This window comes from Xiphophorus couchianus, chromosome 7, assembly GCF_001444195.1.
Source record: "Xiphophorus couchianus chromosome 7, X_couchianus-1.0, whole genome shotgun sequence".
NCBI classification, from domain to species: domain Eukaryota; kingdom Metazoa; phylum Chordata; class Actinopteri; order Cyprinodontiformes; family Poeciliidae; genus Xiphophorus; species Xiphophorus couchianus.
In genome coordinates, this window is record NC_040234.1 from 13,340,304 (window position 1) to 13,367,831 (window position 27,528).

At 35.5% G+C, this 27,528-nt stretch overlaps 1 protein-coding gene across 4 annotated transcripts; it reads right to left on the reverse strand.

Moving 5' to 3' along the window:
• Window positions 1-9,917: 9,917 nt before the first annotated feature.
• On the reverse strand, window positions 9,918-27,285 carry si:ch211-214p13.9 (cell surface glycoprotein CD200 receptor 1). Of its 4 annotated transcripts, none has more exons than XM_028023978.1 (7): window positions 27,119-27,285; window positions 12,905-12,961; window positions 12,300-12,602; window positions 11,649-11,912; window positions 10,862-10,958; window positions 10,728-10,767; window positions 9,918-10,604 (listed from the first exon to the last, which is right to left on the reverse strand). In XM_028023978.1, the coding sequence occupies exons 1-7, from the start codon at window positions 27,180-27,182 to the stop codon at window positions 10,536-10,538; spliced, it is 894 nt and encodes a 297-aa protein (XP_027879779.1). In that variant the 5' UTR covers window positions 27,183-27,285; the 3' UTR covers window positions 9,918-10,535. The 4 variants fall into 4 exon arrangements, with proteins under 4 accessions (XP_027879779.1, XP_027879778.1, XP_027879780.1 ...); XM_028023977.1 differs by having other exon boundaries at window positions 9,918-10,607; window positions 27,119-27,280; XM_028023979.1 differs by lacking the exon at window positions 27,119-27,285 and adding an exon at window positions 13,875-14,212 and having other exon boundaries at window positions 9,918-10,607.
• Between the last annotated feature and the right edge of the window lie 243 nt (window positions 27,286-27,528).

The following is a 27,528-nucleotide window of genomic DNA, read 5'->3' on the forward strand; positions in this document are numbered from 1 at the left end:
GCTGAAAAAGGGAAGACATCAGATCACAATTGAAAACTTCCATTTACCTATAATTTCATAGGTTTGTTAAAATCGAAAACATTTTGGGAAAAGTGTAAGGAGAAAATGGAAAACAAAAACTTTGAGGATTAATTCAGGTGTCTATTTCAATACTAATGACAGAAAATGTTTGATTTCCTCTTGAAATGCAGAAAGATGATGACAGAAACAGAAGATTGTTTACTGTCTCTGACTTCTTTCTGTGCAGCTACAAAACAAACATATAAACATGTATTAACCTTTAAAGAGTTGTGAGAAAAGTGAATGTAAAATTGTAAATATGTCAAACAAAAGCAACACTCACACAAATGGAGATGCATCACAGCCAGAAGGGAATCTTAGCCACCAGCGTCACTTTATGATTCAGCAACAGAAAAATAAATTGTAACTGATGATTGATGATTGGCTTGACTGTCAAGCTGAAAACTGTGTCTTCATGAATTGCATCTGGACTGGCTATAATCCTCACTATTTTTAGTCTGAAATGTGAGATCGACCCTTTTTTCAGTGAAACTGCAGAAGTGCAAATTTACTAGTAAAGTCAAGTCAGACTTTTAATAGGTAGTTCCGTTTTTCCATTAGGTTCAACACGCTCTTACCCAGAACTGATAAGAATCTACAGAGGTAAGTGCAGGGGCTTCATTTCACCACTTCCGTACCACATCCTGACTCCCACAGCATCCTGTACAAGTGTGTTCAGCACATCAAAGCAACAGAATGGCCCCTTTTTAATGTGTCTATTTAAAAAATTAAAACAAGATAATTGGAAGAACTTATTCAAACTTTGTCCCTAATGTGAAGGTGCACACTTCATGCCACAATACCCCCTGAAAAATAAATGCCAAGCAAATGAGCCATGTAATAAATGAAGAAAACCAGACCACTTACATTTTAGTCAAAGAGCTTGTTCCTTCTTGTTTGTTGCTAAATGTTAGTGCTGCTATTTTCTTCCTGTCCTTCAATTCAAACCTGTAAAAAGTGAAAGTTTAAATTCAATTGTGTATGAGGCACTCGACTGAAGTTTTTGAACAGCACCATCTAGTGTTGAAAATTGATACTGCACAGCCATAGTCATGCGCTCGGATGAGTCTCGTTTTTCAGATTAAAAGTACCTTAGGTAAATAAAACTTTTTAGTAGGTATAAGTGGAAAATCTTCATAATTAAGAGAAATAACATAGACTAATTACATCTGTGTGTAATTAATCTGCATTACACATATTTGTGTTTCAGTTAGTGATAAAATTCCTGAAATAAAATAACTTTTCAACAATATTCTACTACATTGAATGGTCTGTATATTATGTAGACAGATGTACAATATCTGTAAAAGTTTCTTAAGGTTCTGCATTTGGACGACTGTTCTTCTCTCAAGATACAAATCAGTTAAACCCAGCAATGATGTGCTGCATGCTGCAATTTGAGTTTTTTCTTGTTTTATGCCAGTCACGAGTTTCTGCAGGGAAGCAATTGTACAATAATGTGAAAAAATACCCACACAAAAACTCTTGAGTTGTTTTTTTTTTTCCTTCTGGACATGTTGATTTTTTAATATCAATACAATTTTTTTCTGAAATTTCTGGTCATATAAACAAGCAAAATAAATTGTTCTGCCCCTCCATAAACTAGTCACTTCACTTTGAATGTTAAAAATAACAATAATTAGCACCACCCTCACACACTGACAGCTGCCTGGGTTTATTCACACTGCTTGTAGTGCAGGTCACATGACACAGAGTGCTGAAATGAAAACAGCCTCTCTATCACTGAGCATAGTTACAAATGGAGAAAAAAAGGAAGACCCTGATAGACAATGCAAATAAAATATATTTTCATTTAAAAGAAAAATATCAATGAAAAAAGTTGTTTTACTCACTGGGGATACAGCAGATATAAAATCACGCACGCCAAACTGACAGGACACTAATACTGACCTTTCAAGTTTTAACAGACAAAACTGATGGGTCTCTCTCTGTTATCTCAAATATTTAGACCAGAGCAACATAAAACTGTTGAAGATTTTAATAAATTGGCCATTCTTTTTTTCTCAGTACACAAACAACATCATAAGTTAATTTGTAAAGTGACATGACACGGCGTATTCAAGAACAATATCTTAGGATTTAAAATAGAAACCAGCATAAGAAGCTGACTATGTCATAGGTCTCAGTTGGTAGATGGCTTCCCCTGTCAGACAGCTTGTGTCACATCAGAGTAGTTCCTTGGACAAAGTAAGAACATCCTTTTTCTCAACTAGCCTTTACCACATCTTAATTGCAAACTCTTCTATTAAATAATAAATGGTGGATTTGTATTATGAAGATGTTGTTTACAAATGCAGGAATGTTTTATGGAACAATTTTGAAATTTTGAGCAGTGTAATTGCAAAGGCTATCTTTCAAACGTGTTTAATCAGCAACTAAGACATAAAACAGAGAGAGTGGAGTTACAACCTTACGCAAAAGTGTCTGTAAACTCAGCTTATAGAGAAAGCAAATGTTCTTCTGAATCGATAAAGCTCACCTCTGTTGCTAATTACAAATATTTGGAGGACATTATTTTGCACTGTTCCATCCGGACTGTTAGCTTTGGTGTGCCGTAGCTTAAAGTGGTTCATGATTCGCTCTAATTCCCTGAAAGACTATTGTTTGAAACATAAAGCCAGTCCAGGCAGTACGATTACATTTCATATTTTCTCAATTTGTCAAAATGTTAACCCCCAAACTTTGCATGGCAAAGTTTTAATAAGATTGGATATGATTCCTGGTGTCTATGAACTTGTCCAGTTTACTCAAAACAAAATTAAATTGGCTGACAAGTAGATCAGGTAGCATTAAAAAATACAAATACTGCTGTTTCTTTCAGATGCATACACATTCAAAAGAATTTGACATTTACCGACAAAGATGAAACCTAATTTTCCTATCAGTACGATATTTTCCATGACACATTTTACTGTGTAGTGCATATTAAGTACATTGTTCCCCATAAAGGTCTAGTTTTCATTTGGACAAAGATACAACTTATGATGTATACTTAGACTTTCCACTGCACATGTAAAACGCTGCTAACTTCCTCATGTTCTTCATTTTATTTATTTTTGCACAGTCATGCAAATAAGATTATTCAGTTGCAAGCTCAAAGTTTGCAGCAAAGGTCAGTTCAATGCACAAGCATGCCTTTTTTTTTGGCTGTTTGCAATATCTTTGCAGATGGTTTCAGATGTAATGGTGGAGACCACTGTAAGTGGAGGCTTAAGAGGTTAAGACTTGGTTCTACAGTTTGTAAGACTTTGTGCAGCTTCACATGGGTTGAGCTTTGAAGCTTACGGAAATAGAGAAGACTAAGGTTCGGGACACTGGGTCTGTGTGAAGACACATCGATAAAAGTAATATGAGCATGTGCACAGGACACTTTATGTAAAAGGGTCCAGTTTTTATTTATTTGACAATCTTTAGCAACGGATGCATGCATGAAGTGGGTATTCAAAAATGACAAAATAGCAAAGAATAATTCCCACAAATAGAGTTTTGAGTTGCCATCTATCCCTTCCTCTCTGTCATCTCTCTCTCTCTTTCTCTCTCTCTCTCTCTCTCTCTCTCTACTCCCCCTCACTGCTGTGGCCTGAGCACTCTCTGATGCAGCCACCGAACGTTTAGTTGGAGCAGAGGCTACTGCGGTATCAGGGTGTTTTCCAACAACCAGGGACTCTCTGATTAACCATCATGGGAAACTGCACCTCAGGGTAGGTCCTCTCCTTGATATACATTCATATTCTGAAAGATAATAAGCCAGAAAGTGATAATTGCACTCTAAAACTTCAGTATTTTCACCCGTACTGCTGTATCTCTGGAAAATATATTTAAACATGGGTATTTGGGCATATGTTAAATGATTTTCACTGTAGGTCATTCAGCCACTGTACAATATGACAGAGAGACAAACAAGGGAAATCAGCCTCAGTTGTAATTTGGGTGCATTTACATTTGTGTTGCTCAAAATATTTGTTACTGAACAACATCGACTTTTGGCAAATCAATAAATAAAAAAAGAAAGAGCTCTTTTGTTTTAAAAAGTTACATATTAAGGCTATGAACACATCTTTTCACTGAAATGTAGAGTTTTCCGCTCTCTGACAGTTGTGACAAAACTTTATCAAGGAAATAGCGGTCATGTATAAAAATAGATCTGGTTTCAGTCAGCATGTCAATAAGAAACTTGCTAAATGTATTTGTGCTTCTTGTTGCAGCATTATCTGGGATGTTTTACCCAGAATCACAGCAGGTTTAAAATTTTAAGTTTGAACTGTTAGCGGCACGTAGAGTTGCTTTTAAACAGAAACAAGTTGTTTTCTGGTGAAAAAAGGCTTCCTGTTGCAGCACACGTTGTCTGTGTTGAGCTGTCAAGGAAGCCGGCGGCAAAGTGTCACCAAGCCGGCAGTATAGTGCAGATATTATTCTATTCCATTTTTATAAAGCATGTAAATGACAGCCTTTTATGATCCTCAGTTTTCTATCGGACAAAAATATAGCCCCTTCAATTCACTATTCACACTTAGGGTGTGATTATTTAACTGTGCCGTTAAAACACAGATTTCTCACGTTAATGTATTTTAACACTGGTTAATAATAACCCAAGTGAATACAAAATGCAGTATTTGAGGAAATAAAGCTACCCAGCTAAATTCCTCCCTCGTTAAGGTAACTATGACTGACCACTGGCCGCACAGAAACTTGTAAAGTCAAGAAAATACTTGACCCTGTTTCACAACATGAAAAGAAATTCAAGAACAGACGAGAAATAGTCATTGACATGAGGAAAGGCTTTTGATCTCCAGCCAACCAACCTGAGCCACTGAGGAGAAAATAATGGATCAGTAGTGAACCTTCCCAGGTGTTGTAGCTCTGCCAAAATCACTCAAAGAACACAATGATGACTCCAAAGATCACCTGAAGATTAGTCAAAAATATTATTTTAGATTGATCAATAGAAGTGGGATTTTTGTTGTAGAAAACCGCTGCAACTGGCATAAAGTTAAAACAGATTTTATAAATAATCAAATTAAAAAACTCCTCCTGTCACTGTTAGTTATGGCAAAAACACTTCAATGCAGTTGTTGCCGCCAGTGATGGCACAAAAAGATATTTGATTTAGGAGACCATTACATTGTTACATAGCACCAGGTTAGTTTGGAAAGCGTTTTAAAACTTTATAAATGAAATTATCACCTATAACACTGATTTCCAGTATTTATTTATATTTGTCTCATAAAGAAATCCCTTCATCTGAAACATTTATGACACAAACTCTAAAGTTTTTGTCGAAAAGATTTTGGTGGTATTTTGGTTTTTGCCACCAAAAAGTATTTTATGGTTTCCCTACCAGCCAGCTCAACACAGTGACAAAAACTCTAAAGTTTTTGTTACATTAAAGCAAGAATAAATCTGTAAAAAAAAAGGCAAACGTTTTTCAAGGTACTGTAATTTCAGTCAACAGAGTCTGATCATGTCATTTTGCTTTTATTCTCAGGCTAAAGAAGAAGAAAAAAGGTAAACGTGAAGAAAACTTCCTTCTAGTACCGAACAATATGCTACATTCAACATGCTGACATTTTTTTCTTTCAGGGAATTCTACTGATGGAAACGCTGATGAAAGCAACGAGAATAAGGTACACATGCTCATCTCTATTTTCATTTGACCATTAATATGCAAAGTTTTCAGCCCTGCCTCAGGGTAGATAGATGTGTCTCGGCGGTTTTATGATACATCAGTCAACGGAATATATTTGCATATTGCCTGAGCATTAGTGAGGCCTCTGTTGTGTAAGCAACCCCGGAGCATTTTAGGAAGTCTTCAACACAAACCACATTCATTCAAAACACTTGGACCATTGTGCTGTATCAAACAAGGTCATATTATTTTATTTCTCTGTGTGCTTTTTTCTCTCAGCCCAATGAGGATGTAACGTACGCCTCCATCAACCACCCCACTGGCCAGGGATTAAGAACCGAAAAAGCCACCAATGAATATGACGGTGACAATGACTGTGACTACGCTACGGTTAAAATACCAGAAGAAGTTCAAGTAGATACTCATTCCGAGTCATCCAAAGAGGAATGCACAGATGATTATGTGCTCATGGGCTGAAGAGAAATATGAAGATGAGCTCATTTGGACAAAAGTTTGTTTGCGGTATGGAGGAGCTCAGAAACTATGAGAGTTTACAGATGAATCATGATCGTATCTTGATTACCAAAGACAAACTGTGGAAAAACTGCAAACATCTAGTAGTTGTTGGCATGTACCAGTAACTGCTAGATGGTACTTTTCTTCTATGGTGGACCAGAACAAGAAGACAAAGAGCATGCAATTTCTTATAGAGATTACATCTAAAGATATTTCCGTTGCATATGGCTGCCTCTAAAGATTTCTCTGCAAGGAAATGTGTAGAGTTAGTGCAGCAAGCTCTCTACTAGGCATTGGCTAGTTTAAAATATTTACGGCTTGATATTCTTGACTAAACAATATTACAATTTCATGCATGCATTTACAGTTCAGTAACCTCATTATGGAAAAGCTATTGGCCAAATTAGCTAAACAGCATTTCCAGAGCAGCTTGCAGCTTTTCAACAGTAGTTTTCAAGTTGTGACCCCCTTACAAGAGTGAGGGTAGACCACACTGCTTTACAACTCGCTCCGCCCAACCAGTCTTGGCTAAGACTCACAATAAGTGACTTTAAAATTTAACAACAGTATAACGGAAAATTTGAGTGGTTTTCCAACCATGTAAAAGGCCAATGCCTAGCTCTTTCACTGTCTTCTCTTAGCTATTGCTATCTGAATGAATGACATTTGAAAGCTTTGACACAATGAATGTTATTGTGAGCTTAAAATTAGGTTTTGTTCTAGGAAAAATAGATCAGCATGATTCTTTCGGAAATGAATCCAAGCTTTCCTTAAAGTGTGGCTTTAAGGAAATCAAATGCAACTAAAGCTGACTTTGAGTTGACTGAGAATCTCACTACCGCTACATGTGGAGCTGCAAAAGTCTATTACTGTTTGCATGTTTCATTGAAGTGTGCCAGAAATACTCAGATGGTTGAATCGCTTTTAGCTTTTGCTACTGTAAAAAAAAAAAAAAAAAAAAAAAGTGGTATATGGTTTCTCCACTACGCATAAACAAAACCTGTAAACAACATACAGATTTTTAAAGCATAACAAGGGCGTGTTTGTTTTTTTTTTTTTTCTGGGTGTACATCTGCTGTCAATCTATAAATATTCTGCTGCAGATGGAGGCTTGATCTTATCTCTCTTTTTCGGGTCATGCTGAAGAAACAGAGCGCCCGTGCTTTGCTCCACTTTTAACCAAAGTTTCACCACCTCTAAAACCTCCACACTGAGCTGCAACGACCAACCGTCACTCACTGATGATTTTAATGAGGCCCAATTTGACTCTTCAAGTTAACTGTCAGGTTAATGTAATTATAAATAGAAGTGAATAAAATTAACACATGAATGTATCTTAATTTATCATATTTTTACAGTTGCATGCTCCTGAGAACTTCTATTCATTTCCTTGATGTTCTAAATATGTATTTGTATATACGTATTAGATTTTTTTTAATCTGTGTGCATCTTGTGTAGTGCATGCATCTTTATTTATGTTTGACAGGGTGTGTATGAAATGAATTTAGCTAACTTTCTTGTGGTTTTACATTTTTTTGGTTGGTTTATATTTTCTGTTAATTAAACATTTTCAAAGTAAGCAACTTGGTCAAATTTGTTTTATGCAAATTAGTATTAACCTTTAGAATTGTCTTCAGGAAGTACATTTATTTAGGTAATTCAGATAAAAAAGAAAATAAAAAACTGAAGATCGCACATGGATATGTATTATATCTTTTATCCTGGTGTGTTTGGTGGCCAATTAGGCATAGTGATACAACTATGCCTAATTAAACTGGGTTTTGTCACATTTGTTGACCTTTTAATTTTCTAGATAATACACTGAATCTAGATAATATACATCCTGGACAGGTTTATGTGTGGTACCACTCAAAGTGATGAGCTACAGTCCATCAGATTATGCCCAAGATTTTGAGCGAATTGCTTTATAATCTTCTCAAGGCTGCAAATATTTCTGTTGCTCATTGAGCTTTTCTCACTATGCCTTTCCTTCCACTTAACCTTCTTTTAATATCTTGCTTACAGAAATCTGAACAGTTAGTATTTCAGCAATGACCGTTTGTGGCTTTGATGTCAGTCACTGTGGGATAGCTGTGAAATCAATGGTCTTCCCCGAGATTCTGCAGCTCTTTCTACTTCCCTGCATTAAGAGTGCTGTTCTGCAATCTACCAGTAGAGGGCAGAGCAGCCCATTTTTCACCAGAAATTGTCATAGGATTCAAACTCAGTTTTGTCACATGACTTTTATTGTAAGTAACTGAATCAATTTCCCGGGTTATCAAAATCAGACAAGTCTCACATCTTATTAATAAATAACTTAAATTCTCAATTTTTCTTACTTTTTTTTTTTTTTTTAACAATTGCACTTTTAAAAAGAAAATTTCTTAATTTTTATATACACCAAGTAAACAGGAAATCTAAACCAAGTTTTCCAAAAATTAGAACGAAAAAATATTCCAGTGAATTAAAATACAGTGTCCAGTTATTATTAAAGAAAAAAATATTTATGGAGAAGAGAAGCTATGACAACCCGATTCGGAGGATTAGAACTGATGCCTTAGTTTTAGTCTTGGGAAGGAGGAAATGGAGGGCATTGTTTGACCTTACATTACCTTACATTCATATTCATTTGAGCTTCTGTTCAGAGCAAAGCGTCTTAGATTCGGAGCGTGCTGCTTTCTGCCTTCTGTGTGGGCCCACGGCTTTCTCTGCACAGACATAAGGCTCCTTTTCTCTGATGTGATCGGGGCTTACGCTTCTGTTCACACTTTGTCAGAGAGGGCTAATCAGCTAATGAAACGCTGACAATAAGGGTGTCATGTCCTATTATAGGCATAAGCATCAACTGCTGCCTCACTTCCCTTCGTAAGCAAGAGGCTCCAAGAGTTGCTTTTTCTCAAACTGCTGATTTCAAAAACTCAAATATGTCATTGGTTTAATCAAAGATTAATCTTAGTTTTGAGCTCACTTTAAAGATTAATAGATAGCAAATTTGAAAATGTCTGAAAAGCTGGGTGGGTTAGTTTATGTGTCAGTGACATCAAGGTTATGGTTGGTGACTGGTGAAAATAACCCCCAAATCATATTCCACTGAGGGCCCTAAATAATCTTAGGGCAGTTCTTTATAGCCAATAAAACACATCACTTGCTTCTTAAAGCCATTCAAAGTACTGAATCAGAAGATGAATGACTATGAATTATTCTAAATAAAGGAAGAAAAGGAGTGCATCTCTAATCACCCTCTAATGAGTCTTTTACAGCAAAGTCCAATGGTAACTGCAGGCGGCTTTATACAAACAAAGGCCACACAAACAATTTAGAAAGTCTGAAATAGATTATTACTATGTCAAATTAGTATAATTGTTCTAATGGATAAACATTTTGTATGAAGTGGCAGAAAAGCAGAGTCTTGATCTTGGTAAGGCTACAATTGTATAACAACGTCACACCTCTGCCCTTGTTTAAAAGTTATTTTGATGCTAATCATGAAATGACTGACAAAATGAAAAAATAGCTGATTTTGGTTCTTCTTTCTACATGATGTAAAAGTCATTTTGACAGATTAAATACCAAACCACAGCTCACTGTACAGAATAAAGTACAACTAACATCTGCTTGTTTGGGATTTGTGTTTTACACCCTTTGACTCTTTTGTCTTTATTTGCATCCACAAATAATTAGTTTTGCACACAAATTAGTTGACTCAATATATTTTAATATACAGACAGAATTGCGTATGAATACATATAATTAATAGTTGATATAGTATTGTACACATGTAAACCAAGGCAAATGTGTCTCAAAAATACACACGTTCACCGCTTTCACTGGGTTTTCCCCAGTAAATCTCCCAAAATATTACTTGTTCTATCAGCTGATAAATAATTATTTTTATTTTACATAATTACATCCAACATCCAAAGTCGTTAGTAGTCAAAGTATCCTCCATCCGGCTCGCACAGCCATTCTTTCCAGCTCCTCGGTTCATGACATCTGTAGTAATTATTAAAGTTCTCCATGATACCTACTCACAGAGAGCAGTGGGCAGCACAAGTGGTGAATGGGAGTCTGTGTTTGCCACCAGGTACATCCCCTGTTCCATCAGTCTGCGCTGCTTATTGAGGCGGCTTCAACCTAAGAGGCTTCCCTCTCTTACCGGAAACCTTTGATCTCACTTTGCTCACTTCTTCTTATTACTATTTTGCCATTTCTCAGTTTCACAGCCCTCGCTTTTTCACAAAGTCCCAAGATGTGCATTTCAGTGTGCGACCGTGTTGCATCAACAGGAATTTTATGCACACACATCTGCAAATCAGTTGTATATTGAGTTCACACGTTGAACGTAGCTAGCATAAGGCTCCACTTCCTCCACATCCTCCGTCTGCTTCAAAAGGAAACAAAAACAATATATATATATTTATATATATACATATATGAAAAGCGGAGCAAAGTACAGAAAAAACACATTTACTGTAACACTGATTAGTGGAGATAAAACACCTACCGGAGGTGATTTGGATGATGTGTCTGTCTGTTGACATTGTCTGAAAAAAATCAGATCAACAGGCTTAGTGATGTAAAAAACAGAAACATTAGGCAGAAATGTTGATTTAATTTAAGCTAAAAAGAACTCCTTACCTCAATAATATTACTTTCTTTAGTGCATAGATAGAAAAACCTGCCACGAGAATGAAGATTATCCCAAAAATAGGGAGGAAGCACAAAATTTGAAGCCCTGAGGTGAGAAATCAAACATGAGTTAATGTCAGAAATACTTCCTAGTGACGCGTATCCACAACTCCTTGTTTCATATGTAACGTATTTGAAATGTGTACAAAGATAAGCATTTTTAGTTAAGAAACAATCCAGCATTAACTTTCTATACAATGTACTATCATCTTTGAGTAAGACAAGGTGCCACGGATTGATTGGACAAGTCATGAGCATCACTAATTAAAGTCGTCATATGTATCACACTAATATGATGCTGCTTTCAAATGTTGCAGCAATCTTCCAATAACATCTTTTAATCTCTTGCACCTCTCTGTCTGTACTGATGAAGATTAACTGATCAGAGGGACCAGAGGAATGACAATTCAACCCTTTTGCCTATTAATTCAACTAATATCTATTTGACCCCATTGTCCTCTCACAGATTTTGTTTTGAGCAATGAAGTTGAAAGCAAAATCTATGCCAGATTGTTCAGTGCATCATGAGCAACTCGCATAAAAACTGACAAGACGTTTCTATTTAGACCCTCATATTATGTGATTTTAAAAGATTGTATTGCATGATGGTTTAAGCAGAAATTAAATACCACTAGTATAAAGAATATAGAAAATAGGTGAATTAAGCAAAGAATGAATAAATAAATAACAAACTTAAGCTGAAAAAAAGTCTTATTCAGCCTAAAAAAAGCCTGACCTCTGAATTTGGGTATGAAAGTCTTCTCCCGCTTCCAAAACTGGTGCTGGACAATGCAGGTCAAGTTTTCTGGATCAATGTATTCAGGGACCTCCAGCTCACTCTTTACTGTTACAAATCCATCTCGGTCATTCTGCTGTGTCACTGAATGATTTCCTATGACACTCCAGCTGATGTTGGCAGCAGGATTCCCTCTTTCAGCTCTGCACACAGCCACAATCTTCTTGTCCCTTCGCTCTAACCAGGCAGATACAGCAGGAGGAGCTGAACCAGCAAAGACCAGAACAGATTGTTATTGTACCTCAACAACATATTGCTTCAGTTCCTTACAAAAAATACAAATGTATTACGCTTTACTACTTCAGAATATATTAAAAGGTAAATAATTAAATCTTTATGTTATCCTCAGTGACAGTAATACTGTGTATGAAAATGCTATGTAGCATATTTGTGCCATTCAGGTGCTACAGTGTGAAATTGCACTGTGTTCTGTCCTGTTATGTGCTTGCTACAGAATGATATGGTAAAATACATAAATATAAAGAAACTGTGTTCACACACTTTACCCATGAGGCTTATGTGATAAAAATATTAGCATAAAGTGATATGTTTAATCAAAACACACTTTTAAGGAGTTAATTAAGTTCTTACCTGTGACACCCACTGCAATCTTATAATTTTCATTTCCTCCTGTGTAAGCTGATTCACACCTGTAAGCTCCAACATCACTGGCTGAAAAGTTTGGGATGTGCAGGAACGACTGATCGGTTGAGTTTTGTATTGATTTTCCATCATCGCAGGTGTTAATGTTTTGACCCTCATTGCTGAAGGAGATCTTACAGGTTTTGTGTTTCAGTTCAATGTCCCAGATAACAAAAATTGCCTTAGTCTGAGTCCTGTTGCTGCAGATGAGTCTAGCATCGCTCCCAAGATTGAAGACTTCCTTTCTGTTAACTGCAAAAAATAATAACTCAGATTAGTTTTAGTGATTGGGGAAACTAAATGTTTTCTTTTTTTTATTTTCTTTTTTTTACTATTCCTATAGAAAACAAAACATTTACAGATTTACTCATGTGAAAATGCTAGATTTCTTTGAAAAAAATTATTCTTAGCAGAATATAAATACTGTATTCGAAAATAAATTGGAAAAAAAAGGATCAAAACACATGTTGATTTTATATTTGTCAGTTGTTCTTTTCCTAAAATGTTTTACCGAATGCAGATGAGCAGAGAAAATCATAAAAATATCAATTTACCATAAACTTTCAGAGGTGAAGTAGTTGTGTTCACAATGATATTTGAGTTAGTAGTTCCTGAGAGAGATGAAGATAGATGTTAGGGGAACGCTTGGCAACACAGAGGGATTTTAGGTCAGTATTAGCGATTAGTTCTGAAATATTCAGGCAGAAAATGAACAGAAAAAAAATGTTGGTTAATTCATTTGATCACATTTTCAGCTTGTAAAAACATAGCAAATATTAGAAGTGGTGAGAAAAAGAGTTGTCTAGGAAATTAATCTTCTTTAGAGAACCGGAATCAAATTAACCAACAACACTGTAAAAACAGGCATCAGTATTATTTTTAATCAGTTGTGGTTATGATTGGAATCTGCACTTTAGAAAACGTTTGTGGCATTACTACAAACCAAAGAAATTGTAATGGAAAAGTCAGAGCTCACTACAAACACATCTGCTGTGTAGTCATAAAGGCTCTAATGTTTGTTTATTTCTGACAGCAAAACAGTAGAGTACATGGTGGGGTGGTCAAACCACAACGTAGAGACCCCCTCAGTGGAGAAAAGCTGCATCACTGTGTCACCCTGATCTGAGGACTCAGTTTCCACTGCAGAAGCAACAGGCAGCATGCCGCTTGCTCATTCAGAAAACACAGGCAAACATTTTCCTACTTCTGTTATGGAACAATTAGTTTTTTTCTCTTGTCAGCTTTTTGTCCCACGACCATGCATGTTTACTTTCCAAAGGTTGTCTACACTGTGACTCATTTACAGAAAAATCTCTGCATTATTCTTCCAAAAAAGAAAAGATTTAGTACGTTAGCAGTAGAACAGCCTTGTGACAACATACATTACTGAGTAAAGAAATTAGTCATAAAGTCAGTTACAAACAAGCGTCCTGTGGACTAAACTCTGTTTTTGTGTTAATTGAAACACACCGAATATGGTTTAAAAAGATAATCACAACTAAATAAGATAATTTTAAATCAAACCTGGAGTCATGCCCCTTGATGCGGTGAAGAAGAAGATCAAAATATAAATCCACGTCATGTCTGATCTCTGATTTCTTTTTTTGGCAAATGTCGTTGCAGTAAAAGCACCAATTCTTCAAACCATTGCATCAAGCCAAGATCCTGTGGTAGCTCTCGTGCTATTTCACTTTCCTTCGATCTTTGCTCTGAGGTTCGACTGAAGACGCTCCACTGCTTCATCCACACAAACCAAGAATCCTTCACATGCCTCAGGAAAATGAGGCTTATATATAAAATGTGTGACTAAGCTAATCCCTCCCCTCTTCTTTTTCTTCCCCCCTCTCCAAAACTGCTTTCCACTCAAACATCTGCCTTTTTTCTCCCACACAGAATGACGTCTGAGAAGTTAAGACACCAGTTTCCTTTCTTGTTAGTCACATGATCGTGTTTTTTCAAAGGAGATTGTCAAACATAAGGCAGGCAAAAGCAAGTTAAAGTTATTATTTTATTTTGTATTAAGGTTCCAAAAATATTTACATGCTTTTTTAAATTTTCTTTTTTTTTTTCTTTTGTTTATCTGTTAAAGTAAAAAAAAGTCTTGATAGGAACTAAATGTAAAATAGATTAACAGAGTTCAGTGAAATAGATAATTATTTGCAAAAATAAATACATCCAAGTGGCAAAAATATGAGAATGTTGAAGATTATAAGATAAATCTGAATCATACCTTAGGCAGGATGATTTTGTTGAGTTAGACAGCAATCTGATAACTGGAACACATTATCTTTATTTAAAAAGGTAAATCATATAAAAGTTTGACTTTTAAAGTCAAACACATTTATGTCTAAGGGTTTAATGACAGATGATTAGGAGTTTTGAAATATCAAGGTCAGTCCTAAAACTGTCTCTAAATATGTTCAACTTCACTAATTGAGACCAATACAACTGGTTTAATATTTCGATACTTAAAGATTGTCATACACCAAGACTGGTGGTGGTGGGGAAAGTTATCTTCAAAAAAGAAAGTAATGAGTGTCAAGAACAGCTGAAAGGATTCACCTCATCAACTTATGTAAACGAGAGCTAAGAACTGGCGTTTTCTCAATAGAAGAAAGTCAATTCACTCAAAATATAATATACCAGCTGGATCTTGATGATTTTTATGTGAATTTATTGATAGAAATAATAATTTTAAAAAAGAACTAAACCCTTCAGTTTCACAATTTTAACTATGTCCCACCAATTTTAAAATATTGGTGGTTATGTCACGCTTTGGGCTTGATTGGCCTTTACTCAGTTAGAACAGATGATTAAATTTCACTAGCAAATTGTGTGTGATGATGTCTCCTCACCCACCTGTGAACTTAAGCTCAACAGAAACGAAGGATTTTTTTCCAGTTTCCAGTTTTCTTAGAAGTCTGATCTTTCGACCTTTGAATCGTTTCCTAAATACTATGACTAGAAATTTAAATAAACTGTATTCAGATGGTCTGACAAGGATGAGACAGAAAATGAAGTGATTACAATAGCATCTTCATTTGTGTATCAAAGAATCGGTCCATGACCTTTATCTGATTAAGCATAAAAAAGTTGGGTTCAAGTACATGTGGTTGTAAAAGGAGGGAATCTATATAGTGCTTTTATAGTTATGCTAATCAGTTAAAGTGCTTTATAATGGAGCTACAGTCAACCAATCGCACTTACACATTTTGGGGTAAGTGCCTTGCCAAGTGGTACAACGCTATGTAACAGCAAGAAGCTGGAATCAAATCAACAACTTGTAGATTGACAGACTCTACCAATTAGTCACAATCGCCTCATGATGTGAATATATTAGAAGGGGATATTTTAGGTTTGATGCTGTGAATAAATCAGACAAACATTTTTCAGTATTTGATGGACCAGAGCTGATTGTCCGATTCCAAAATGGTGCTGCTCTAGTTATTGTCTTTTTGCAAATGATTGCTTGAAAGTCCTGACCTTATTCCAAGACAAAGCTTGTGGAAAGACCCGAGGGAGGAAACCACAAACAACCCAAATTTCAGTCTGATCTGCATGTGGGGGGAAGGGCTGAAAGGTTTTCTACGATCCACAGTGACAAAGAAGGAAGCAGAAACTTAGCTCAGATAAACTCATAATAGGACACACAAACTACTGAAAGCAAATCATTTATTTTCCATGCCGCAAACATTATAGATTAGACCATTTTCCTCAATAAACAAATGACCAAATGTCAAAAGTATTCATCAGAAATGTATTATGTTTGGGTTAACATGGATTTAATCCCTTTCTATATTGCTACAGATGGATATTGTCTTATTGGATAGATGAGGAAAAAAATATGTCAATTGATAAGCAATATGAAACTGAAAGTTATAGAAAGATGCTTATGAACTGTGGTTGAGTTTGATTATATTGGTTAAAACATCCTGACTTCCCATATCTTCTTATGTAGGTTAAATTTTGATACCTCCTATAAAGACAAAAAAAAAACAGACACATTTTCAATATATTTTACCAATCTTACCAAACATAATTTTATTAATGTAACTTTATGTTTTTTAATTGACAAGGCCCCAGCAGAGTTTTTTATCCACTTTTTAAAATCACAGTGTTTATGCAACTAATGTGTTATATCCCGCAATTCAAAAACTGATAAAAAATAATGAACTATTCAAGAAACAAAAAGTAATTTTTCTCAGCAATCAGAAAGTATTTCAGTGGAGAAATTGTTTTTGCTGAGTAGGTGCAATGCTGAGCTGGCTGTGGTCTCATATCTGCTGGTGTCAGAACATTTTGCTGTTTAGGAGTCACGCTGAGCTGCAAGCATGCAATGTTAATGTGGGTGCAGGCGTTGTACTGTCTCTGCGTAGATCGCAGATTAATAACTGTCAAAAACAGACGAAGTAGTCATTTTGTGAGTGAGCGGTTAGGGTCTGTAAACAGCATGCGGACTTTGTGGTTCATGATTGCATTTGGTAATGTGATGTTATGGTATTAGCTGTCCTATTTAAGATGGAAATGGAACATGAATTAGGCTTTCCCTTTTCGTCTCTGTTTGAAGGCACTTATTTTCAAACGCTAAAGACCAGCATGAAAATTAGATGCACTTTTTTTGCAAAAGTGGCTTGCTGTGCTAAAAAATGGACTGCTGTGAATCACTTAAGCAAACCTATTAGAGCTTTACGCTTTGCAATCTCAACAGCAATGTGATGAAGTCGCATCTGTGAAAATCTTGGCAATCAGGATCCACGAGAAGTCGCTCTTTATAGAAGGTCTAATATTAGAGCTGTTTATTTTACACATGAGCATTTCAAATTCAGCTGACTGTGAGTTGTCATGCTGCACAAAAAGGGAACTGGGTCTTCCACAGAATTGCAAAACCAAGCGAGTCACATCGCTTTAGTCAGCTGTGCTATCTAAACATCCAAACCTAAAAGTTGGAAGAAAACCATCTGAAAAGCTGGTATATTAACTCTATAAACATGGGAAAAAAACATGTTCCCTTAGCTCACATTGTATGCGTATAAATATGTGCTCCGTGGACCATTTCCCTTTGATAAGAGCAACTTCCTGTTGAAGCAAAATCAAGCGTTTTTATATACCCAAAATAACTGCCTGCTCTTTAGAGCGAGGATATCAAAAAGCTACACCAAGTGAAACAGCGTGTACACTTTTTACACTCTCTCTGTTTGCCAGTAAATTACTCAACGTTAGTTGCAGTTATTTGCTGAATGCCGAAATAATAAGAGACATAAGAGAATTTTTTTTTTACTTTTCAAATGAAAAAGTTTGTAAATATTTTGTAAATATGACTTGGATGAAATGCTTGGTCATATCCTTCCAAGAACTTCTGCTGTAGTTTCGGCCCATTCCTTCAGAGAGAACTGATGAAAGTATGTCACGTTTGTATAGACTGCCTTTCACAACCGTTTTCTACTCTGCCCTCGAATTTTCTATTTGACAGAGACCAAGCTTTTTGATTGCCACTCCAAAACATCTTCATACTTCTAGGGTGCATTCACATCAGCCCTGTTAGTCCACTTTAAGTTAGTTTGTCTAGAGAGTCCAGTTCGTTTGGGTAGATGTGAATGCGCATCGAACTCCAATACTAAGAAAGCCGACCCTGATCCGCCTAAAAACTTCGGTCTCTGTTCGGACGCGGTTTGAATGCAGTGTGACTGCAAGTGAATCGGAGACCGCTCCAAAAGCAGGAAATTAACTACATTGCAGGCCATTCTGGTCAACATATTATTCTCTCCACTCTGTGGGTTAGCGTAGGTGTTGTGTAAGTTGCTATGGCAGCGTGTCTGTGTGTAGAGCGAGGAAAAGCAGAATACAAATGGTTTAAAGTTATTTTAAAGACTAGTAGCATCTATTAGAAAACACCTGGTAGAACTCTGCATTTACTAAGCATATCGTACAAACAATTTCTCGGTAAAACGGACTATTTTCTAACAACTGTTTTGTGAATTGCATCACTCTGTTCTCCAGCAACACCCACCACAACATGATGCTGCCACCATCATACTCCACAGTTGGAAAGACTTTCTCAGACGTCCAAGTTAACGCCAACTTTAGTGATGTCACACCCCTAAAGTTGCCATTAGCTAATAAGACTGGTTTCGCTGTGAATAATGCAGTGTCTTACGAGCTTCAGTTTGCATCTCCACAAGATTTTAGCTTTAGTTCTTGGGGTTGAGTCACACATTTTACACCTAAACACTGATTTCTCAGAGAGACAAAACTCTTCCCCTTGATGAATTGCCTTAATGCCTTGACATTTCCACAGTGTTTATATTTGCACTTGTTTGAATAAATAAAAATTCCACCTCATGAAAATTGTATGCAAGGATTAATCAGGCTTGTGAAGGTAAACAATTATTTTTAATATCTTGACTATTATCATTTGACTTCCCCATGTTGTTTTGCTAAAGAGTTAGTTTGTGTTTTTTAAGGTTTTGTTAAAGTATTATCTGTAGTATTTACAGTAGGTGTAGTAGGACGATGTCATATCACTGTGAACTAATTAACATATCACCTGCACAACTGTAACAAAATCCAGAAGTGAATTTATTCTTGATGAAGGTGGACCAGATCAATAAGTTTCAGCTGATCTCATGAACTGATACAGGCAACTGACTGAACCAACTTAGCTTCACATAAAAAGATGGATGTTATCCTACTAGACAAAAGAGCACCAAACATTAAGGCTTCTCGAGAAATTATAGTTATATAGTCAGACATATAGTTAATATGTCTGAGGATAGCCTTCAATTGCAGATTTGAACACTTTCAGTTCATGTTGAATTAAATTTCTAAAATCAGCTAAAACATGCAATTAAATCTGATTAGATGTAAGCCGGATGTGCTATGATCTATTTTATTTCCAACCACTTCACTATGATGTGACTTCCTCTTACTATAGGTAAGGAAAAAATTACGAATAACTTCACATAACCCTTGCTTCAAACAATTCAGAACTACTGCTTTAAAATAAATTGTTCTTGCTATCACACATCTTATAGATTAACCTTTAATCAGAAACTTGCAAAGCCATGACATCACATTCTGGGCTTTCTTTAGTTGTTTAAAGGCATGATACTCTTAGTATAAGTAAACATTTGAACAGAAAATTTTAAATTCTCTAAATAATTCCTTCATTAATTATTCATCTATAAAATATTTAAAAGGTTACATAATTTGGTAATACCTGAGTCTGAAAGATGCCAGGTTTAGTCATATTTATTGCTAGAAAGTAGGGAGAAAGGTTTTATGTAGTTTTTGATTGTCTAGGTGCCTGATATAACCTTTAGATCATTCCATGGAAACATGTTGCTAAACGTTAAAAGGTTTTCAAAAGACTCATTTTAGGAATTGATATCAACATTGAGCGTAAAGGATAAATCATAATTCAGATCAACATGACGATCTTTAGGTTTATTATCTATTATTAAATGTCAGGTTACTTGAAAAATTAACATATATTTTCCTAGTCATAAATATGCATACCTTATAAAAACTGCAGGAAAATAAAATATATATCAGGTTACTTTGGTACATCGTTATATTTGAGTCATTTCTAGAGAAGCACAATTAAACAGCCTTCTGAGCAACTTAGGAAAAACTGCAGAGCAAATTCACCATCAGTGATTATCTCTTAAAATGGTTCTGCCTCGCTAAACCACACCATGATAAAATTCAGCTAAGTTTAAATAATGCTAAATAATGGTGATTTGCAGTACATGTCATCTCAAGTCACTTTGCAAAAGAGAAAAACTGCAACTCAATCCAACCACACAGACAGACTCCAAGTCATTTATTCCTAGCTGATAGTTATTATTAAACAGTGCAGTCAAGTTCACTTTATTATTCAAATTTATTAAAAGATTTTCAATCTCAGGAAACTAAGCGGCATGCTTCACGTCTTTGACTTTGCAGCTGTCCCTCATTCTGAGCGTGCATGTCAATCTGTTTCTCGTAATTTTTCGATAGTATCGGTTTTAATCAAACATTTTTAACTTCCTTTGGCAGATAACCAAAGGAACAACTAGAGATTTGGGTTCAGTTGTTATTTACTTTCTCTAAACGTCTTTGTAACAGTGTTACAGCTTAGATCTTGTTAGTTTATATTTCTGCTTCTTAAAAAAAAAGTTGTGTTTTTAGGAATTGAAAATAATCTATGAAGATGAAAACTTTGTCTCTGGGGTTTTCTGCTGAATAAATAACTAGGCTTTAGTTGCAGGTAGTATTCACAGGTTAATTACAAGGAAATGTTACATCCTCCATTATAATTCTTTTAAATAAAGAGTTTAACAGTTCAAAACTGACCACATCCGATGGATTCTTGCGTTGAATAAAAGTTTAGTTACCTGACAGTAGAAAAAAAAAGTGCAATAGAACAGAGGGTTCTGGTGAATACTGTTGGTATCATTACAGGTTTCTTCTGCTTTTGGGTCAATGTCATTGAATTTGTCGCTGTATTTCGAAACAAAGATAACCTGAGTAAATATAATAATGCAGAAAACATTGATCAGAGCCATTATCCACAAGTGCAGAAAACGTTTATCAATGGTAAAACTTCCCACGAGTGGCAGGCCAAACAATTCTGCTACTAAAAACAATTAACCTTTGATTGCTATTATAATTTGTTGATGTAGACCTACAAATGTTTGTTTGTGACATTTAATGTGAATTAAATACATAACTCGAGAATTTTTTTCTTTCTAATTACTCCCTCCTTTCAGAAATCTGATCTTCGAGAGTTGTTGCCATGACAAGACTGACCTGGCCATGTCAGGCCAGGTCAAAAGCCTGATTAATTTCCACACTTGCAAGTCAACTGAAGTTGCTCAGAGAGGTACTGACTGCATTCTTCATAGACCCTTAAGACAATCAAGGGTATTACTTTGTTCGACTTTGTTACTTGTGACTTTGTTCAAGTAACAAAATGTGACAGCGGGGTGATTTTATAGTCTACAGATGACGAAGCCTGGGTGTGAAAGGCATGCAAGCAGCCAACAAACCAAACTGTTGACAGTTAGTCAAAATGTCACCATTAGAAGTTTCCATAGAAACACCAGCAGACTTTATTTACTAGCTGCCTTTCAATTAAATGAGACAAAACACAACCTAAGTAAGCCTCTGTCACTCACTTTTCACAATAGACTTCTACTTTCATCGGAGTCAGTACTGAAGACAGGAGGAGACAGAAACTGTTGTGGCTCTACAGATGAGACATCTGAGGGTTTCTGGCTTTAAAAATTTTCCAGCCCATAACTTTACGGTAACTACCGTGGGCAATTCAGATACTGTACAGGTTATCAGGTTTACAATGAGGTTAACAGGAGCATGCTGTTGTGGGGGACTAAATTTGTTTTTCACACAATATCCTGTCCACCCTACCTTTTTCTGTCACGGATGAAACGGAAATGTTTGTCACATTTGTTTGTAAGAAGAGGTGGGAGGCAAACAGAAACAGACAGTCTGATTACAAACAAAAAGAAAAACTGAATATTCTGCTGGACAGCAACACCAAAAAGGAGTAGAAACATAAAAAATGTAAAAGACACAGAAAGTCTGATAACTAAAACAAGACTGCAACATTCGTACAAACAGGTAACATTAAACACTAATGTGTTATGCTGTTATTGATGGACATATTCATGATGTTTGTGAATTAAGGTGTAAACGACTTGCTGGCATCCAACTGTCTGGTTACATAGATTTTCTTGGTCTTACTTGCAGGGGTCTCAAACTCCAGTCCTCAAGAGCCAATGTCCTGCAAGTTTTAGATGTGCCTCTGCTGCACCACACCTGAATAGAATAATTAGGTCATCAGAAAGGCTCTGGAGAACTGATCTACACAAGGAGGAGGCATTTTGTACCTGTGGCACATCTAAGAACTGCAGGACAGCGGCCCTCGAGGACTGGAGTTTGACACCCGTGTTCTAAAGTTTTAAACTCATTGCTGTTACTGAATATATTTGTCACTGAAATGAAGACCAAGATGGATGGATTTCATCCAATCCAGATGGATGAAATCACAGAAAGACATTTTTACTTTGACTAAGTCAAACTTATGGATTTTTCCTTTAAAATTATGAAAATGTTCAGGATGATTTTTTTTTCCTGGCTCTTTTCCATCCATTTAATTTCTGTCTCCAGGGATGAATAATTTTCTGTCAGCGTTTATAATATTAGAAAGTTTTGGATAAGATAGGAGAAAAAAAACTGACGATTTTAAGAAATTGCTGGAAGTTGCTCAATCGAATGTTGCACTTTGATTGGACTTTAAAAAGCCTTCCCAGATTTTGTCTGTTCATGATTTTTTGTTGTATGAGTCAGTTGTTGTCCTGGATGGTTTTAGTTCAAAATTACTCAAATTACCCATCTGTCGGGAATAGAAAGATTTTACCCCCAAAAAAAGTAGAAAAGACCCTGCAACACTTTTAACTTGAAAATAATCTGAATTATTTTTGCTTTAATATGCTTATATAGATAGCAGTCCTCTTTAAGAACAGATTTCCAAACGTAAATTAAAAACTCAGTCAGAAAGTCAGTAGATGGGTGACATTAAAACTGTTGTCCAATCATTGTTAGATACAATTTATTTCTTTCATTAGGTTAAAAAAGTACAGGCCTAGCTACAAGAATACCAAGACCTCTGTGAAAATCCTGCTCCAAATAATACAACATTTTGGAGATAATAAAATAGGACGGACTTTTAATGCGTTTCAATGTTACAGAAAAAATCACAAGTCTCGAGCTGCTTCTTCCTTTGTGTCAGGCGTCTTTGCCTTCTTACATCATTTTTATTATTCCTATTTTACAACAACAGAAAAGATCATACTGTGATCTTTTTAGCTGACATATTTGAGACCTTGAGATGCCAGGAAAAACCGTGTATGATGAGATTGTTATGACACTAACATAGTGATACATTCAGCTTTAGGGCATGTTCCTAAATTAGCTGATTTCAGTAATAACGCAGTCATGTGACAAATTGTTTCACATAAAACAAATAAAATGCAGCACATTTATCAACAAGCTATAGGATAATAATTTGCTGCCAGCAAAAACTGTGTAAAACCTAAAGCTATAGTCTATTAAAGACTTGATGAACTCAAAGGTAAAAATAAAAACAATCCCTGCAGCTACACTGCCCCCTTTTGGTCATTTTCATTTAACACATCCTTTTGGTTAACTGATTAAAAAAAAACATTTTTTCCCTAGATATTTGTCATTTTTGCACAATAATGTTGTAAAAAGGTTGGAATCATTTGTTTTAATACAATAAGCTTTAATTATTGACCATATCATTGAATAATGAAATCGCCAAAGAGAAATTAGCTTAAAGGTAATTGAAAAAAACAAACTGAAAATCTCTATGCTCTAATTAGATGCTTTAACATGATATAAAAGCTAAAAATTAACTTCAAGTAGAAGAAAAAAACAAAAACAAACAAAAAAAAAACATATTAATTTGTGACTGACAGATCTTCCTGGCTGGAACAGGAAGAGAAATTATTTCTTGCATTACTTACTTTTTCTTGCTACTCTGTTTCAAGGCTAAAAAATTATAAACTACATTTCCAAACTGATGATGAGGGTTATCCACAGTTAGAGTGACACATTTTAGTCATTGCTTTATATACCAATTGACTAAAGAGAATTCTAAAAAAAACAAAACAAAATATGTTGCACTGGAATGTAAACAGATGAAAATATCACAGATATTGACACAGCAAAGATTTAATAACATGCGTATGAACTGTGATGACTGTAATTGACACAAAGCGCAGCAGGGGGAGAAAACAGCATTGCCCTTCGTCAAATAAATCATTTTTTATAATTAATGTAGAAAACAGGTGAAGAGGTTGAGCCCATACTTAAAGTCAAAGATTTCCTTGATGGACATGTATGATGTGATGAGGCTGTTATGAATGAGAACTTGTGATAAAGACCAAAAACTCCAGTTTGGCCAATTCTGTCACCATGAACATCCATTGCTCTCCACTGATTTTATTTTCTGTTCCACAAATTCTCTTCGTATCCAATATCATCCAACATGAATCAAAACAATGGCGCGAACACAGTTTGCTCCTTCTGACCAACAAATTTACACAGTTTTTAACACAAAAAGTGACACCTTCTAGCACAAAAATGGCTGTCGTGTCATGGTTCCTGGTGATGAATTGATTTATGAATCACTGCAGACATCTCCTGCCAAAAAGCTATAAAAATTGAAGAAAATGTCAACAAAAATATTTCATTGCCTGTGAGTACAGTGCAGTATTTAAGTAGGCCACTCACCGTTTTTTTAGAGCAAAAATCAATAATCCTAAAATAATTATGATGAAAACCACAACAATACGTATCCACTGCGGAAACTCTGTTGACAAAGAATGAAAGTTTTTTTAACAATATTTTCAAACCCATCACCACTGCATAGATATTTACAAAGAATAAATATCACTATAATAAATAATAATTGTCCACTGATCACTTAACATTTGTATCAAAAGAAAACTTGATATTATCATTCAGTGCAATAAAGCAAAACTGACCTCTGAATTTTGGCATCAGAATCTTCTCCCGCTCCCAAAACTGGTGCCGGATATTGCAGGTCAAGTATTTTGCATCAATGTGTTGAGGGATCTCCAACCGACTCTCTACAGTTACAAATCCATCTGGGTCATTCTGCTGTGTCACAGAGTGATATAATCTGACACTCCAGCTGATGTTGGCAGCAGGATTCCCTCTTTCAGCTCTGCACACAGCCACAATCTTCTTGTCCCTTCGCTCTAACCAGCCAGATACAGCAGGAGGAGCTGAACCAAGAACGACAAGAAGGCATTAATATTGTACCTCCATAACATATTAAAAGGTTAACAACTTTACAAAAATACAAAAGTACTGTATTTTAGTAATTAAAAATACATTAAAAAGTATCATTAAGTTATCCAAGGTGACAGTAATACTGTGTTTGAAAATGCTATCTGGCATATTTGAGACCTTGAGATACCAGCAAAAACTGTGTATGATGAGATAGTCATGACATTAGTATAGTGATATTAGTATGAATTCCTATATTCAAAACACACTTTTAAGAAGTTAAGTTCTTACCTATGACACCCACTGCAATCTTATAATTTTCATTTCCTCCTGTGTAAGCTGATTCACACCTGTAAGCTCCAACATCACTGGCTGAAAAGTTTGGGATGTGCAGGAACCACTGATCGGTTGAGTTTTGTATTGATTTTCCATCATCGCAGGTGTTAATGTTTTGACCCTCATTGCTAAAGATGATGTTACAGGTTTTGTGTTTCAGTTCAATGTCCCAGATAACAAAAATTGCCTTAGTCTGAGTCCTGTTGCTGCAGATGAGTCTAGCATCGCTCCCAAGATTGAAGACTTCCTTTCTGTTAACTGCAAAAAATAATAACTCAGATTAGTTTTAGTGATTGGGGAAACTAAATGTTTGGATTTTTTTTTTTTTTTTACTATTCCTGTAGAAAACAAAACTTTTACAGATTTACTCATGTGAAAATGCTAGATTTCTTTGAAAAAAATGATTCTTAGCAGAATATAAATACTGTAGTCGAAAATAAATTGAAAAAAAAGCATCAAAACACTTGTTGCTTTTATATTTGTCAGTTATTCTTTCCCTAAAATGTTTTACCGAATGTACATGAGCAGAGAAAATCATAAAAATATCAATTTACCATAAACTTTCAGAGGTGAAGTAGTTGTGTTCACAATGATATTTGAGTTAGTAGTTCCTGAGAGAGAAAGAGATGCATGTTATTGAAATAAAAATAAATAAAATAGAATTCATATTCCTTGAATTTCTTTCACTTTGTGTGACTTTGCAGCTAAAAATGTCAATACAAAATCAATGTGAATAACTGTGATATGAAAGAAAAGTGAGACAAGATTAAAAACAATTTTAAAACATAAACCTAAAATGTAGATAGGGTATTAATATGGATTCAGAACATTTTGCTCTCATACCTCAAAATAAAATCCAGTGCTAGCAAATGATATCAGAATTAACATTGATATTAAATAGAGCCCACTTTCATGTAGTTTAATCTTAGTTCAAAGCAGCTGTTCTGTGATGGTCTCAGAGGTTTGTTATAGAAGACTTTTAAACAAATAGCACCATGAAGATGAAGGAGTAAAGTGGAATCAGGTTTTAACAAAAACAAAACATTTTCCCCAAGTTTCAAAAATCTCACAGAGAATTGTTCAGTCCATCATCTGAAAATGCAAACAGCAAACAACTGCAAATAACCGTAGGAAGGTTGTCTGCTGATACCAACAGAGCTGGCAAGGAGAACATGAAAATGAAACAGCCAAGAATCATGTCATAATGCTGGATGAGATGCAAAGATCCACAACTCAGGTTGGAGAATTTTTCAACCAGACAGCTATTTGTTCTGGGCTCCATAAATCTGGCATTAAAAACAAATGTCAAGAAGAAAACCATTATCAAAAGAAACTCCGAAGAAGTTCAGCCCATGCAGTTTCTTTAAAATTGCATAAGAATATGATGAAAATATTTTTTGTGGTTGCCAACATCTACCTCCACTGGTGTTATTATCTTTGCTACATCCTTTTACTGTAACATGTCTCTAAACATGTTTTCAACAGACTGCAGAAAGTATATGGGATGTAGATTATAAGTACAATTTGCAAGGTTCTGAATTTTCCCAAGAAACTAAATAATCGCATAAGTAAAAAAAAAAGAGATTTCAAACCTTGAGTTAGTAACCCTTCCTCGGACAAAAGAAATATCACAACATAAATCCACAATTTGTGCATCTTCTTCGGTTGTCTTTAGGTTCCTTTGAGGGATTGTTGCGATTGTGGTTCCAACACGTCAAGTGAAGCCCAACCGCATTCACTTCCTCTGTTGTCACGTCACGGGTGGTACACCTACACAGGATGAATCTTGTGCCTAAAAACAGCAGTTTCATTTCCAGCTTTTTGCCTTATTATCTTCTTTTAAAGTAGTGTGGCAACTGACAATAAAATAAGACAAACAAGCTCCCTCACTTTAAATCTCATCTTCCACCTGAGTGCCTTGAAGACATCGACGAATTTGTGTCTAACAGTGACAAGCAAAAAGTCCCTTGCAGTGAAAGTTCAATTAAAGCATTCCAAGCAG